At 40.4% G+C, this 17,944-nt stretch overlaps 1 protein-coding gene across 1 annotated transcript in view; it reads left to right on the top strand.

Annotated features, from left to right (window-relative positions):
* Positions 1 to 17,944, top strand: part of ANTXR1 (ANTXR cell adhesion molecule 1) — a 252,957-nt gene that overhangs the window by 48,257 nt on the left and 186,756 nt on the right. The window contains exons 4-8 of the mRNA XM_043917596.1: positions 5,907 to 5,988; positions 6,571 to 6,604; positions 8,040 to 8,119; positions 10,706 to 10,774; positions 12,221 to 12,301. Coding sequence (XP_043773531.1) covers positions 5,907 to 5,988; positions 6,571 to 6,604; positions 8,040 to 8,119; positions 10,706 to 10,774; positions 12,221 to 12,301 — 346 coding nt within the window. The remainder of the gene's footprint in view (positions 1 to 5,906; positions 5,989 to 6,570; positions 6,605 to 8,039; positions 8,120 to 10,705; positions 10,775 to 12,220; positions 12,302 to 17,944) is intronic.

Here is a 17,944-nt window from a genome sequence, read left to right as displayed (position 1 = left end):
AACTTTAAAAAATATAACAATGGATCTTTGGTTCAACATGCATCCTGATGTCATTAATCATACTGACCTACTCTGAGATAAAAATCGTAAAGAGGATGTGATCTTTATACATTATAAACAAATGATTAGAGTTGGTTATGGGACTTCATGACTCCAAAGTAGCAGCAAAATGTCTTTAGTTAATCTTTGCTATTCTATTCGGTTCACTCCATGTCTTTGGTAGCCAACACTGGAGCCCTGAGACATCTGGAAATGTTGTGAGTGTAGCATTAGTGGTTAATTGTGATGTGTGTTTACTGTATCTTTGAGGTTCCAAAGCCAAAAACTGCAGGATATTTGAGGAAAGTCAGTCCCACAGAAGCTCTTTTACTAGGAGGCAAAAAGTGGCCAATTCAGAGCTGATGCTGGGTTTCAGAGGGGTGGTGGTGGAATTTATTTTTTATAGACTGAAAATGTGGTAGACATTGCCTAACCCCAAGGTGGATTTTGCAGTGGAAGAATCACTGGGATACTTGGGGTAAAAAGTTGTTGAAGTGCTTCTTGATGTACTTACATACATTCATCCTTTAATGGTTTCATCAGCAAATATTAAAACATCACAATACAACTGGAATCCCAGAAAGTAATCTTCAAGAAATGTAGAAAAATTCCCAGGGTAAGAGAAAGCAAAACAGACACTGTATCTGATTCTCCCAACTCCCTCCCCCTACAAACTAGCATAGTACTCGGTGCAGAGTGAGTGCTTGGTAAATAGTTGTGAAAATGAATGAATGGATGTATGGATCTATCCAAAGTGGAGTCATTCATTCAGCAACAAATCACTCACTCTATGTCCATCATTAAGTATTGCAGGAGTTGCAAAAGGAACACAAGACATGTGGCCTGAAAACCCTTGACTTCTAAGTAGGAACACTGGCAGACATGTGAAACCACCAAGGAAGAGAGGAGACTTTTTAATAGCAGCCTGTTTTCGTAGGATTCCCAGACTCTCTCATTTCCCAGGAAGATAACATTTCATTTGGTAATACCCAAGTTCTCAGAGAGGAGAGGTTCTTATCAACCCCTTTAAAAGACCTTTCTCCCAGCTTTCTTTCATTTCTAAGAGAGCATTAAAAAAATAGGTCTTTATTAATAGTTCTGTTGTCCCAGAATTAAAACAGACCCACAATTTCCATGAAACCATCTGTTTTGTTTGCTTGGATGTTGTGGGAGCTTAGAGAAGGGGCATGGAGTAGGGAGATGGGGCCATAAGTCATCTGATCTTTTACCAACTAAGGGTGGTGTAAGGGAAGTGTGACCACTGCTTGGGACCAGTGAGCTCATCATATCTTGCCAGACACATCAAGGATAAGGACACCTCCCCAAACAGCCTGTGCTTGTTTTGGTACCAAAAAAATAGAAAGCTCAAGAAAACACTTGTAAGGAAAGGAAATAGGCTTAGAGAAAACACCGCCGTTCCCAGACATTTTTTGGCAGAGAAAAAATACAAAGCAGCCAGGGAACCTTTTCCACACCCCCAGTATTCCATTTTTTTCCCCGCTTTTTAAAGTTCCAATTTTAACACAATACACCAATTTTAGTGTTACCAAACTGTCCTAAACCTCACTAGTCAATGACCAAAGACAAGACCACATTTACTCACATTTCCTTTCAATGCCCAATCTGCATCCACCTAATTAGAAATTATCCTCCGCCTCCATAATGCACCTCAGCTATACCGAAGAGTTTCAGGGTATGACCTCTGTGACTTGGGAACAAACCCCAGCTTTCGGTCTCAACCACGCGCTCCTACCCCAGCTTCACCATCCTGCCACCCTGTTGGCTCTTGTTGCTTTTGTTCAGTCGCTCATTCGTGTCTGACTCTTTGCGACCCCATGGACTGCAGCACACCAGGCCTCCCTGTCCTTCACCAACTCCCGGAGCTTACTCAAACTCATGTCCATCGAGTCGGTGATGCCATCCAACTCTCTCTTCCTCTGTTGTCCCCTTCTCCTCCTGCTTTCAATCTTTCCCAGCATCAGGGTCTTTTCAAATGAGTCAGCTCTTCTCATCAGGTGGCCAAAGTATTGGAGCTTCAGCTTCAGCATCAGTCCTTCCAGTGAATATTCAGGATTGATTTCCTTTAGGATGGACTGGTTTAATCTCCTTGCAGTCCACCGGGCCTCTGAGGAGTCTTCTCCAACACCACAGTTAAAAAGCATCAATTCTTCAGCTCTCAGTCTTCTTTATGGTCCAACTCTCACATCCATACATGACTACTGGAAACACCATAGCTTTGACTATATGGACCTTTGCTGTTATCCTCATGAAAAGGCTGACCTGCAGGGCAAAGCTGCCCTCTGCCAGGTGAATGCTAATGCCACCCTCCCCCTACCATGGTGGCCTCATGGGGGACTCTGCTCTCATCTTTAATCCTCCTTCTAATGCACAGATATATGCTCTTTCTCATTACCCAACAACAGAGTTGAAATTAAACTATGGCTTTTAATGGAATTTATTAAAATGTGGGGGTTCTGTAAAGAGGTACAGCATAGAGAATAGTTTATAATCACATGGACCCAGGCCTGCCCTACAGTCCATTACTACCAGGTCAGCTTCTGCCTGGCCACTGTCCACATGTAGCCAATGAAGCCAATTCCCTCCTCTACCTCTTCAGCAAATATATCTTGAATGTCTGTAATGTTCCAGGTACTGTCATAAACACGGAAGATTAGTGGAGACTAAAGCAGACATGGTGCAACCCTCATGGAGTTTAAAGTCTAGAACTGAAACAAATGAACTAAACTGAACAGATGATGACATAATCAAATGTTACTAGTTACAAAATGTCCTAAGTGCTATAAAGCAAAAATTGTGGGATGCCCTGTAAAGTCTGATTGAGGGAGCTAATTGTCCAATGAAGCTACTTTGAGCAATTGATATTTACCTTGGGATTGAAGGCTGGGAGAGAATTAGCCCAGTGGAGAGCTGGGCAGAGAATATCTCCAGCCCCTAGGCAGCAGTGACTGCAGGTGTGAAGGATCTGTTGGAGAAAGGAGCTAGGGATGACCAGTGGCACTCAAATGAAGGGAGTAGGGGCCGAGTGGTGCAAGTTGAGACTGTCAGGGAGACAGAGAACCATCCCATGTAGGCACCTGAAGGTTGTGGTAAGGATTTGAGCTCTTATGCCAAGTGTAATCAATTGCGATGAAGGGTTTTGAGCAAGGGAGTGAATAGCATGTTTTGACACATAGTTTTAAAACATGTGGAGATTGAACAGAAGAGGGTTGAAAAGGCAGTCTGATAGCTAGTGACTTTCCCAATAGTGTAAGGAAGAAATGATGGTGGCCCAGACCATGAGGTTGGCAAAAGAAATAGAAGTGTCAGTCTCAAGATATCTTTAGAATTCAACCAATGGAATCTAATGTTAGATTACATAGGGGATTAGGAGAGAGGGGACTCAAGGTAGAGGGGGTCAAAGAAGGCTTCCAGTTAGTTGATTTGGGCAGCTTGGCATGTGAGCTGATATCTGGGCACTGATAAGAGAAGCAGACAATAATCTGTATGTCTTCCAAAGTCTAAGTTCAGTCAGTTCAGTTCAGTTGCTCAGTCGTGTCCGACTCTTTGTGACCCCATGAACCTCAGCACGCCAGGCCTCCCTGTCCATCACCAACTCCTGGAGTCCACCCAAACCCATGTCCATTGAGTCAGTGATGCCATCCAACCATCTCATCCCCTGTCGTCCCCTTCTCCTCCTGCCTTCAATCTTTCCCAGCATCAGGGTCTTTTCAAATGAGTCAGCTCTTCGCATCAGGTGGCCAAAGTATTGGAGTTTCAGCTTTAACATCAGTCCTTTCAATGAACACCCAGGACTGATCTCCTTTAGGATGGACTGGTTGGATCTCCTTGCAGTCCAAAGGACTCTCAAGAGTCTTCTCCAATACCACAGTTCAAAAGCCATCAATTCTTCGGCACTCAGCTTTCTTTATAGTCCAACTCTCACATCCATACATGACCACTGGAAAAACCATAGCCTTGACTAGACGGACCTTTGTTGACAAAGTAATGTCTCTGATTTTTAATATTGCTTGACCTTAAATATTCCACCTTAGAAGCATCAACAACCTCAGTTTAAACCCTATTCAATTCGTTTTTTAAAACTTCCAACCTGATGATCCAGTCTCACCTATGAGCACCCATTACATCAGTTTAACAAATTATTAATTCTATGTTGGGCTTCCTCTTTAAGCAATTACCAGTATATACAAGTAATAAATCTTATCCATTCATTTGTTCATTCATTTAATCAAGAGAGAAATAGTTTAGCATAGTGACTGAGAGCAGGGCCTCTAGGTTGAAATCCCACCTCTGCCACTTAGTAGTAAAGGGGCTTTGGACAACTTCCTTAAAGTCTAGAACTGAAACGAACAGATGTTATTAGTTATAGAATTAGTTATTAGTTTATAAATTAGTTACAAAATGTCAAATGTTATTAGTTATAAAATGTCATAAGTGCTATAAATCCAAAATTGTCAGGTGCCATATGAAGTCTGATTGAGGGAGCTAATTTGAACTGGGGAAGTCAAGTGACTATTTAATACTCTCAGCAATATAATCAGTTTCCTTATCTGTGAAGTGAAGATAACTCTAGTATCTACCTCAGAGAGCTATCCTAAGGCATAAGTGAATTAATTGTATGTATTTTTCAAACAGTTTGACACAGTATTAGTACACAGATGGTATTAAAAGTTGCCATTGCTCTTCATTAATTCAAGTTTTACTGAAAACTTCTCACTGTTCTATGCTGCTTGGCAAAGTAGAAATCCAGGCAAAAACTTTTGTTTCTTCTAATCAGGCAGATTTGATGTCAAGCCTTTGTTCTCTTACTTAACTAACCTCTCTGAACTCGTTTTCTTACCTGAGGGCAATAATACCCACCTTGAGTGGTTATTATGAGGATGAAATCAGAAATCTGTGTAGGGCCCGTATCTAGTGGATGCCCAGTGAACATTAGTTTCCTTCCCTGCTGAAAAGAACTTTCCCCACCTAATTTAAATTGTGCATCTCCACCCTCTGCCCCTAAAGAAACTCCAGTGGGAAGAAGATAATTTTGAACCCTTTATAGGCTTACTGTTCATGAATGAAGTTCATTTATTTTTCTTTTGTCAAAAACTACACTTTCTTGCCCTTTTCAGCAATTGATGGGAATGTGAATGTGGACATCTAACATCCCTAAGGGAATGGTCCACAATGATTCTAATTGGTCCCCTAAGCTTCATGTTTTCCACTGCTGTCAGACCTTTTCCCAAGACCATAACCCACTTCCTCTTCCTGCACCACTACCACCTTGAGCAATCAAAGTAAGAAAACACGGACTCCAGCCCACAGAAAACACTGTTGGTTGTCCTGGAAAGCCCAGTTTGCCAGGGTCTTTATTTTCAAAGCTGACTACTTGGTTTTCTCTGGCACAACGGTGCTGGTGGCATTTTGCTTCAGACGCCTGTCCCTCCTGCCTGTGGTCCTTGCGGTGGCCTTGCCCTGGGTTGTTAGTACCCTTCTCTCTCTGGACTGCATGAGCCCTTTGCATCTTGATATAAAGTTGCCTAAGGTGGTATGTTTGCTTCAAGACCAGTTGCATCTCAAGACTTGTTTCCAATGTAGAGTGAAAACTTTGTCTTGTTCCAGGGTATGGAAAATTTTCACCCACAGATTCCTGAAGAAGTGTCCTTTCCCTCAGTCCCTGGAACCTCACTTATTCTACACTATGGCTGGCCCTAAGTTGATGATTTACTACAAAGACTTTCCTGCCAATAGGCTTTTAGGGGACTATTGGGGTAATATAGACTATCCATGAAGATAAAGACTAATGCATGTGACTATCAACAGCAAAAGAAAAACAAGACTAACAGGGTGTCTTTGGATTTCAGGGAACAGATTCGTCAAGGGCTAGAAGAACTCCAGAAGGTTCTGCCAGGAGGAGACACTTACATGCATGAAGGATTTGAAAGGGTAACTTTAAAAAGAGTTGTTGTTGTTTTTTTTAAAAGAGTTTTAAACTCCAAATATAGATTGTTATATAGAAACATCAACACAGGGATGGCTGATGAGATGAGACACATGTTTTAACAGAACTGAGCCACACTCGATGGCAGGAGTAAAAAAATTTCCCATAAGTGTGTACCCAATAACTCCATCCAAAAGAGCTGAGTAAATGAAATTCCTTCCTCCTTCCCTGACACTGGATGAAGAATCTCAGCTAATGCTTAGCTGATGCTCATGAATCATGCCACACACAAGTCCTCTCTATTCCCAGGGTAACCTTTGCTATATATTTCTTCAGAGGTTGAGACAGAATTTCATCATTTCAGTCTAAAAGAAAAACAAGTTCCAGTCTATTAGAAGTAAGATATTGATCCAAGATAACTTTAGATGAATGTCATCCATTGATATTTGAGTGAAACCTGGGTGAATTACATAAAGAATCAAGACTGACCCAGGACTGTGGATCCAACATCAGAGACCACTACCCACTATGGCATTTATAGTAGCAAAGAGTAGATATGTCTAATGACTTTTTCATGTGTTTTTCAGGCCAGTGAGCAGATTTATTATGAAAACAGTCAAGGTAAGACTATATTCTGAATTACCATTATGATTAACTTTTTTTCTGTGTTTCCTTCTGAAAAATTACCTCAGTAATTTCCTGTTTCAAAAGACACATATGATATTGCTTCAGATCCTTGAACACACACTTCATCACAGAGAAGGAACACATAGAAAGATGGCATGTACCAGGTCAAATTCTACTGCTCTGATGATTCCCAAAAAAGTTATATAAAAGTAATTAAGATCTCATTATGGGCCACAGTCTGAAATGCTCATGACCAATTTTGCATGTTGAATTCATCAAGTTAATAAATACTTGGATGAGTTAGTGAAGTCTTGGATTTTTATGTCAAATTTAATTTTCTTGTCCTTCTCTGAGCTCCAAGCCTCTTCATCATCATGATTGGATATGATTTTAGATTAAGATACCAGTTTGGCTTAATCGTTCCTTCATTTAAATGGGGAAAGGGCATGAAATGCACTTGCTAGTGTGCTTAGCACATAGAAATAATATTTGTTATTATTTTAGTCAATATACTATTACTACCCTGTCTTTCATGGGTAACATTTCTCTATCTGAGGCAAATCTCCAAAAAGAGAGTCAGCACTACAGTAGGGACTTTTCTCCCAGACCTGCAGAGGTGTGCACTTCCTATTTTACTCTAAACTGCAACAAATAAGACAGACCCAGTATCTATAGCAACACCTGTTAATACAAAGACATCATCAGCAATGGTGGCTCAGATGGTAAAGAGTCTGCCTACAGCGTGAGACACCTGGGTTGGATCCCTGGGTAGGGAAGATCCCCTGGAGAAGGGAACGGCCACCCACTCCAGTATTCTTGCCTGGAGAATTCCATGGACAGAGAAGCCTGGTGGGCTACACAGTCTATAGGGTTGCAAAGAGTTGGACACCACTGAACAACTAACAAACAATGTTACTAGAAGTTTCTAAATCACTGACAGAATTCTAGTAAGTTCTGACACCTGCTGTAATACTTCTAGTCAACTTGTGAATCATGATGACTGTTACTGTTTGCCAAACTCTTGAAGGTGTGCACATGCAGTCAAGGACAGCATGTGAGAAGGACATCTGGATGGCCCGGGTGGTCAAGTTTGCCCGCAGGTCTTGGCAAGAGTCAGGTGAACTGTTCCTAGGAAATAGTCATGTGTGAGTCCCTGTAGCTACCCCCAGCTATCAGTCCAGTGACCAATTTACCAGGTATGGTCTTTTTTAAAGACAAGACTTAGCAACCCAGAAATAAAACATGTTCCCCCTTAGAGTCTGTCCCACATTCTTCTTCACGCTGGAGCTACTTGCAGTCTCAAAAGAAAAGCTGATTCTCACAATACTGAATCTCAGATGGTGCAGCTTCAAAGAGATGGACTCCCAGGGCTGAGGGGATTTTCTCGGTGTGGCAGGATGAACTGAGTGGGTCTGTGTTGTTTGACCAGGATACAGGACAGCCAGCGTCATCATTGCTCTGACTGATGGAGAACTCCATGAGGACCTCTTCTTCTATTCAGAGAGGGAGGTAAGAGACAGCCTGGCCTGTGTCTGACATAGAAACGGGGCTTCTTCCTTCTGAAATGGGCTGCAGTCTCTCTACTTGGGCAAAATGATAGATTTTCTTTGTAAAATCCCCAGATAAAATAGAGTCCCATATGTGAAAAATAATAACAGTTTATTTTTAAAGTGAATCCACATGTCTCACACATGGTGGGTATTTTTCCCTTTTACAAAATATTTGCATATTACTTTGGGGGATAAAATATATCTGTCATGCCTTTCTTTATTGAAAGCAGTTTTGAAATACTATGTATCATTTTTCAACAAATCCATCAGTACTATTTTTCTTTCATTTCTACTAAAAACAGGAGGGGAAAGAATTACTTGAAATATGTAAGAGCCAATTTTGTCAAAATGTATTAATCACTGAAATTCTTACTAAGAGTCAAAGCTGAATATTAACTGATGACAAAGTAAATTGCAAGCTCTCCTTCAATATTCCTTTTTTCCTTTTCTTTATGCTCTTGAAAAGTGGTCCCCAAAGCAATTAAAGGAATTCTTTTGAAATGAAGCTTTCAATTTGTGTAAAGAGATTCAGAAAAAGAGGTTTGTCTAGGACATGAAAGTGATGTTTATATTTAGGAAATTCTTTCCTTTCAAATGTCACATTCGAGCTATATGTATAAGTCACCCAAGGAAACCAGTTCACCATAGAAATGTATTGAAGCCTCATTAGTGACAAAGGCTCATTCAGGACAAGCTCAAAAGAAACACAATAAGAAGAAACACAGGCAGGGAGGAAGGGAGATGCCAGCCTCTTGATGAGAAATCAGAGCATTACCCTTGCCTGAAGCTCTTGAATACTATTTAATTTAAATTCAGCCTTCTCCACAAGCCGGAAGTATATATTCATTCATTCATTCATCCACTCGCTATTTACTTAGAGTTTGACCCGTATGGGCACTTTGCTGGACTAGAGAAACATTGGTGAGTAAGACACAGTTGCTGCACTCAAGGACTTTACCATGTAATACATTCAACTTTTTGAAGCCTCTGTTGGCAAAGGGCATGAGGATATTAAGTAGGTAAACACACTACTGTCCCCCATCCCTAACTTGTACAAAATTCTCAATGGGCAGACACATGAGTAAATTATGACAGATGCTCCTTGAGCATCTGGGAAACAATATATTCCTATATGAATATATATTCCTATATAGAAATTCCTAACTTTAGAAAAAGTTGAAACTAACTATATAATAGGAACACAAAATGGTTTATCTAGATGCAAAGTAGCAATCAAAGTAAAAACCCTAATAAGGAAATAAGTGACTATAAAATAAATGATAAGTGACAGGCTTAAAATAGGGATTAGTAGAAAAGAATTTTAGGTATGGCACATACAAACTTAGAAAAATATTTGGAGTGCCACTGCCAATAGGAAGAGGGTGTCTGAAACAGAAAGATAAAGTTCAAGATACAGAAAGAAAATGAACCTTTCCATTTTTGATAATTCTATATAAAGCCCTGCTAGAGGAGAAATGTCATATAGAAGTTGCTGCAGATAAGGCTGGGGCTAGACTATATCTAAAAGTTAATTTTATCCTGAAAGCAGCAAGAAATATTTCTAACTTGAAGGTAAAAAGATGTATGTTTCTGTCCCTTCTAAAATGCAGGATTAATCATAAGTGGGTTGGAGTAGTAAGAGAGGGGGATAAAAGGACACCATTGAAATCAATATGCATATATTGGGCACCTATTATATGTTTCCTATCAAGTATTTATTAATTTCCTACTGTATTGACATATACCAAGGAATTACAAATTTTGTTTTCTATTCTGAAACAAACAACCTAGAAAACCTGGAAGAGTCTTTAATAAATCAAATATTAAAACCAAGCCAAAATCTGTATATTATTCATTATGTTGCCCTCTCAACACTTAATTGTAGAGAAGGTCATAGGTTCACCCACTCAAATATGGACTGCAATTCCCATACCATTGACTCTGTGTCTTTGGGAATAAAAAAACCCTTATTCACAAAGGTGCTGACATTGATGCACATCTGTATTGTTCTAGGCCTCATGTGAGGAGCTCTGCATATGTTATCTCATTTAATCCCCCAAACACTTCACAGAGCTAAGTCAAGCATCAAACACAGGTATATCAGGTTCCAAAGATCACAACCTTGCTGTCAGAGCATGATGCCATTACAAAGAAAGAACCTATGTCAATAAAAATCCATCAGAGGAACAGAAAAGATAATTTCCCCAGAAAAGAATATTTCCCCAGAATATTTAATATGACTTAGCTTACAGTTTCCTTTTCCTCCCTTCGTCATTCAGTTTCTCATCAAGACTCTACTTCTGTGGATCTTTCTCAACACTTCCCATTAGACTAATCACTCCCTTTGCATCTACCATATTGAATTAGAATGTGATGTTCACTGGAGTATTGACTCTTCAGGTACAGGGACTGCCCTCTCCGTTATGGTACCTGGCACACAGTAGATGCTCAATAAATACCTGGTTATTGCAATTAGTCTAGCTGATCCAAAAGGACTACATTTGCCACTGCTTCTCACTCTAATGTCATTGTTTCATTGGCCCAGGCGAACAGATCCCGAGATCTGGGTGCAATCGTTTACTGTGTGGGCGTGAAGGATTTCAATGAAACACAGGTATGAACATAGATTTCTTCATGCTTGGGAGCATATTAAGCTTGTGAATGATAGAAAACATATGCATTTGGTGGGGAGGGTGCATCAGCAGCGTAAATACCCTTTAGATAGATGATTTTTCCAAGAATGCTAATCAGGAAGGGAGTCATTGGATGTGTGAGGGATGTGAACTCATTTGCAAATACACTTGAGGGTCTTCAACACAGAGCATCTAGGCAGCATCCTTCCTAGTTGACTTTTGGTAGATATTAAATTGCCAAGAAGTCAAAACAGATTGAAATTAACTTGGAAACAGATTGGTTTTTTAAAATTTATTTTGACAAATCTGATTTTCTTATTTAAATGGCAAACATCCCTTTTATCTCATTAAAAACACAATGCATTTTCAATACCCCCTCCCATAAATGGAAATAATTGGCCAGTGGGCAGAAAAATATGTCCAGGTATATATAAGCAAATTGTGAAAATGTGTTAGCAACCTAAAGGGATGTTCTTCATAATTTATTTTTGTTTTGATAACATGGACAATGCTCATGATATGTTGCTAAATGAATAAAATAAGGTAACAAAAACTGTTTTGGGAATAGTACAAATCCACTTTTTAAAATAAAATATGATATCTGTATGGAAAAAGTATAAATAACTATATATATCAAATTAACAATAATAGATGAAGGATGAATGGACGAATGGGTAGATAGATGAATTATATGAACTTTTTTTAACACATGAATTATATGAACTTTTTTTCTTTTTAACACTCCTGGGTTTTTTGAAATTTCCCAATGATTGTGTGATCCTTTTGCAATCAGTAAAAATCCTGGAACTGACTCTAACTGTGGCAGTCTCAGTACTAGACAGAAATTTGGGAGGAGAAAAGCTCACATATCAGTTTCTCCTTTCTTCAGTCCTCTGCTCCATCAAGCAGGAGCAGCCAAACCAGTCTTAAGGGTTCTTCCCTCAATGAGCAGCTTGGGTCTAAGATAAGGGTCCCCATTCATTGACCTCACCCAACACCAAAGCTTGAATTTATTTTTAAAGTTGCACTGAAAGGAAACCTGAGTCTGTTTGATTCAAATACAGTTGCCAATAGAAATGTGGTTGAATGGGAGAAAAATGAGCCAATGGCCTGCCCCCAAATCCATAAATACATCAACCCAGGCCAAGTGTTCATCTCGCTTCGCAATCTTACCCCTGCTCCCATGGAGACAAGCATTAAAACAAACGTAAAAGCTGGAGCCGGCTCTCCGGACCCGCTCCAGAAGGGCGGCTGGTAAGCTCATTATGACTGAGGGCGTTGCAGTGAGGCCCCTGAGCCCAGGCAAGCCCTTCGGTTCCTCCGGGTTCTAAATGAGATGGAGCCCCCTGGACCCAGAGGCTTTTCCCGGTTCTCCGTGTCCGAACCTTACACGTCTCGGTGTGTGTTTGTGTTTGCTGTGTTCTCAGCTGGCCCGGATTGCGGACAGTAAGGATCACGTGTTTCCGGTAAATGACGGCTTTCAGGCCCTGCAAGGCATCATCCACTCAGTGAGTAGAGCAGCCTCCTCTGGGACTGAATACTCCGGCCCTTCCGGCCCCCTGATCTGCTGCCCCGTGCCCCCATCGCCTCTCGCTGAGGCTGGTGGTCTTGTTCTTGAGACACACGCCTTTGTATATCTTTGTGTCTGCTGTGTTCCCACTTCTCCCTCCTGCCTTTCACACGGGTTTCTATTCTTCTGTGCCAATTCTTCACCCTACAGTGGAAAACTAAAAATGGAAGGGAGTCCTGCTCTGGCAGTGAGCCGGACTTCAGGCAGTTCTCACACTGGAAGCACTGTGGCCCATTGCTGTGCTCCTGAGTGACCTCAACTTTCCCAATCATGACTGACTGCAGCCTCCCTTCAGACCACTGCAGGCTCAACCCCTATCATTTGCTCCTCAGAGGTACTTTCCACCAGTGGTTTTCTACCATGGCTGCCCGTTGATGATTATCTGAACAGGAGTTTTAAGATCTTCCCTGGGTGATTTTAAAAGGTTTCTTTTTTTAATACTGAACTTTTATTTATTTAATGAATGAAACTTACCTGGAGTCACAACATAGGTTCTTGTTTCTCTGATTTTCCATGGCTCATTTGTTTGTTTGTTTTTTAAATATATATAGTTGATTTATAATGTTGTGTTAGTTTCAGGTATATATACAGCAAAGTGATTCAGTTACACACACACACATGCACATATTCTTTTTCAGATTCTCAGATTCTGTTCTCTTATATGTTATTACAAGATATTAAATATTGTCCCCTATGCTATACAGTAGGTCCTTGTTGGTTATCTGTTGTATATATAGTAGTATATATATGTTAATCCCAAGCTCCTAATTTATAGCTCCCCTACTTTCCCTTTTGGTAACCATAAATTTGTTTTCTATGTCTGTGGGTCTATTTTTGTTTTGTAAATAAGTTCATTTGTATCATTTCTTTAGATTTCACATTTAAGTAATATCATCTATTTGTCTTTTGTCTGGCTTACTTCACTTAGCATGATAATCTCTAGGTCCATCCATGTTGCTGCAAGTAGAATTGTTTCTTTTTCATAGCTGAGTAATAGTTCAACCTTACTGTAAAATATGAAGGTTTCCATGTTCCCCAGGGTTTGCACAGTCACCAGCCCTCTTTTCCATCCTAACCTGTTTTTTTTTTTTTTTTTTAAATCATCCCTTTCCTATCAGTGAACATGACCTGGCTTCCTGGATTTCTTTTCTACCGTCCATCCCCTAGCTAGACCCTTGGTCCAGTAGAATGCTGGAGAATGCTGATCTTTGAAGCTTCAGCCAAAAGGCCTGTATGTGTGCTGCACCTGTAATAAAGTCCAGAGTTGCTAAAGTCTCCACCTTTAGGTCTGGGAACCAGGCAGACAGCCAGTGGTATCTGCAGTTGGAGTTCACCAGGCTTTAGACTTGGGGTCCAAGATGCAGATTCAGAGCTCAGAGGATCACTGTCCTTTTAAGATGTCAATGTGGTCTTAATCCAGGGGTTACTCCTCAGGAGTTCAGGATCTGTCCAACTCCTGCAGATTCACCTAGGAAGTCTCCAACGTGTTGTGCCTCATGCTCCCTCTCCCTCCCTCCAAGGTTTGCTAAGAACCCCAGTAGAGTGGAAAGGAGAGTGAGACATGTGAACTTTGAAGCTGATCAGTCCAGAGTTTAAAGGCTGGCCCAACAACTTATCATGTGTAGATCCTTGGATGAGGTATTTTCTTTCATTCCATATTTGTATAGGGGATTAATGATAAGACATACATTGTAGTCTTGTTTGAGGATTATAAGAGATAACACCAATAAAAATGCCTAATATTTTTTTCAAGCACATAATCAGTACTCAAGACATATGAATTATTTCCTCTTCCATGTCCCTTCACCACCACATGGGAAACCTTAGTGTCAGCTTCCTCCTGATCCTCTGAATTTCTTGAATATGCTTAATAATCACGTGGAGAATCTTGTCTGCACTACCCATTCCCAGGGTCTGTCCCCAAGAGCTTCTATCAGAATCAGTATGAGATGGAGCCTGTGAACCTGCATCTTTTAAATCTGCACTTTTTAGTCAGTGCCCCAGATGTTGTACATTCAGAACACTGATATGTGTGATCTTACATTTCCAGAACTGTGAAAAAATAATTCCAGCCAGAGTTGAGAGCTCCTATCCTAAACGTGTACATATGACAGACGTCTTCTTTAAGATGTGATTGCAAGAAACAGAAACCCACTTAAACTACCTTAATCAGAAAGTGGAAATAATTGAAAGGATAGAAGATTATCAGTTCCAGTTATGGATCCCCAGGTGAGGGACCCCTGGGGTCCTGTAAATAACTTCTGAGGTCAGTATGGCACACTTGACAGTATAAACAACAAAAAATGTAATAACCAGGTAAAACAACACCCAAATAGTGATTTCTCCAGATGGTTAAAAACAGGATTCAGGCCTGATCATGAATCCTGTGGCAGCTCAGAGGTGAACTGTTCTGAAGAGGAGGCTTCATGAGAAGCTGAGCAGACCTGAATTCCTAAAAGACCAAGGACGGGTGATGGATAGCTCCAGAGAAGAGATGACATGACGTCATCCCAAAGAATGGAAAGGAGCAAACATATTTTGAGGACAGTAATCTGTCTGGGAGAGTTTGGGTAAAGGAGTCAGGAGTAATGAGAAATAAACTAAGACATTGGGTTGGAAGCAGATTGATGAGAGCCTGGAGGAATTTTAACTCCAACTTAGCGTAATCACTGAAGCATTTGAACATCTAACAAGTGATATTTAAGAAGAGAATCTGATAGCAGTGTCTCTGCATGTAAAAAGGATACTGGGGGGCCCCAGAGGCAGGAGCCCAGTCGTGAGGCTACTGTAGAAGTCCTTTCTTCAGATGACTGGGTTCTAAACAGGGACAACTCTTACTTGCTCAAAGATTCTTATGAGTGGTATGCCACATCATTCAGGAATTGGTTCCTCCCCAACTAATCTGAGTATTTTTATCTGTATAAATTGTGTTGTCTGACTGTTTCAGCCTTAGCAACTTATTTAAGCTCAGCATGAGCTCCGATGTTTGTAAAGCTCTTCCTACCCCTCCAGTAGAAATCACTCCAAAGATGTTTAAGAAACTTTAGTAAAACTGTCTTCCAAAAAGGGAAAAAATAATTTGAGACTCCAAACTTTTAGCTGAATGATAGCATTCTTGTGAGTTTTTATCTGGGAGTTATGCTGGTGGTTTCCATCCTTCCAATACTTGAAACCCATGTTTATTGCAGTTGTTAATTCATTTGCTTGGACAGAAAAATGAGGACAAACACAGCACAGCTCATCTTTCTCAAGCCAGACAAAAACAATTATGGCCTGAAAGTTTACTGACTAATTTTAAGAAGTGGGTTCATTTCTCCTTCTGGATACTGAAAAGAAAACTCTTGTATCCCCTCTCCCCATCTGAAGAATCTTTTTCAGCTTGTTTCCATGGATGTTGTTTTGTGGCTAGTTATTTTCTCATAATAAAGTAGGACTGGGCTTAATTATCCAGAATAGGTGCAGAGCAGCTTTCAAAAGCTCAAATAGTTCATGAAGTTCTAGACCCACCATGACCTTCTTTTTTTATTGAGGCAGAGTTGATTTGCAATATTAGTTTCAGGTGTACAGCCTAATGATTCAATGTTTTTATAGATTATACTCTGTTTAAAGTTACTATAAAATACCAGCTAATTTCCTGTGTGGTACAATATATCCTTGTAGCTTATTTATTTTATACAGTGGTTTGTACCTCTTACTAGTGGCCTTGTTTTTAAATCCCCAATCAAGATGCATGGGCTAATATTTATTCATTCCTCTAATATGCATTGAAAACTTTTTATGGTAGACGCTGGCCATTTGGTTATATGTAAGCAGATAGAGACCCTATCCTGGTGGAGCTTATAATCTAGTGGGAAGATTATAAAAAAAAACTCAATAAATAAAATGTATAATTTAAATTATGATGCATGGTATATAGAAAGTAACATCCAACTGAGATTACAAGTAAAGTGGTTGGCAAAGAACTCAGGCTCCGTTGAAGAGATCGCCTCAGAGTGAAATGGAGTTGTTCATTGGAAAAGCGTGGATACAACATTCTTGGCAGAGCAGAACCCTAAGAAGGTGTATAACACAATTGAAGAAGAGTGGGGCTTGGATGGTAAATGACAGAAGATGAAGGTCTGCCCACTTATAATGGTGGAGGAGGGAAATTGAACCCACATCTGGGTCCATAGAGTCTGCTTTTTCCACAATACTGGGCTGTGGATGTCTGAGGAAATGGAAAATCACTGGGTTATAGGGAACTGATTATCAAAGGCATGGATGCAGCAAGTCCCTGGATTCTCTGCTTCCTCAATCTGACTCCTGTGTTTTGATCTTTCTACTATTCTTCAATGCTCTCTACTTTAAGGAGCAAGTACTCAGAGTTTGTACAATCTGTTAGTTCAGAGTGCTTTCACTTGTTTTCCATTTTAATCTCCCATCAGTGGGATACAGGGAATAGGCAGAGAGAAAAGCTTGTAATTTATTTTGGTACCAAACATTGTGCCTTTTTCTCGTTTAATATTACCCCATTTAAAAATCACAACAGCCCTGTGCAGGAAATATTCCCATTTTACAGATGAAGAAACTGAGGCTCAGATACCCTGCACAAGAGCACACAGCTCTAATGGGGAGATCAAGTTTGGAACCCAAGTACATGACTCTAGAGCTCAGCTTTCTCCCACCTCAATTTCCTTAGAAAGGTTAAAAATAAGAAGTCATCATTTAGTGAATTCTTAGCTGTTAGGCACAGTGAAAATCATTTTACATAGTCATCTCATCAAATGCTCACCCCCACCATTTAATGTAGATATTATTACTCCTTCCATAGAAGCAGATACCCTAGGCACAGAGAGATTAGCTAACTGGTCCAAGATTGCACAGCAGTGGGCAGTGATCCAGGATAGACTCAGTTCTGTCTCAGGTCCATAACAAGATGACCACAGCACTTAATGAATGATGTGGGTAGGCCGGGAAGCAGCTCCATTTCGGAGAAGAGGACCCTGAGGACCAAGAATGTGAAATGACTTGACACAGTTTACAGAGTTTGTAGCAAAGACAAGACCAGAGTCCAGACAGGTGCTCTGGTGTGAGTGCACCATTGGTGGGCAGGAGACTCTTTGCCATTTACTATTAGGTAGAGAGCACCTCTGAAAATCTCAGTTTCTGCTTGATGGATGAAATTTCATTATTTTGAAAGGCTGGCAGCTTGCCACAACTGAAAGAAACATCTTTACTTTCACACTTGCTCAGGACTCTACCTCAGAGGACAGAATTCCTTCTTGTTTTTGCAGAATTCAGTTGATAAAATTATAGAACAAAATTTAGAAGGTTGGAAGATTAGGGCCCTTTAAGCCAGTAAAACTGTAAAGGAAGAAACTATTTCTTTGCCTTTTCTTATTGTGGCTTTCTCCGGGAGTTTCCATTGACCACAACTGGTGAATGCAGCGCCAGCCCTCAAGTGAAAAATATGAAGCAAAGGTCCAGCGAGGCTCCTGGGTCTTTGTTTGCCTTTTCAAAAGTGCTGCAGGCAGTGAAATGGGAACCTGCATGAAAGCTGGGTTCGGATAACACTGAAGTGGGTCTGCAGCTTTGAATCCTA

The sequence above is a fragment of the Cervus elaphus genome, chromosome 11, assembly GCF_910594005.1.
Source record: "Cervus elaphus chromosome 11, mCerEla1.1, whole genome shotgun sequence".
NCBI lineage: Eukaryota > Metazoa > Chordata > Mammalia > Artiodactyla > Cervidae > Cervus > Cervus elaphus.
The sequence above is the reverse complement of the archived record's forward strand: the minus strand, read 5'-3'. Positions and strand labels throughout refer to the sequence as shown.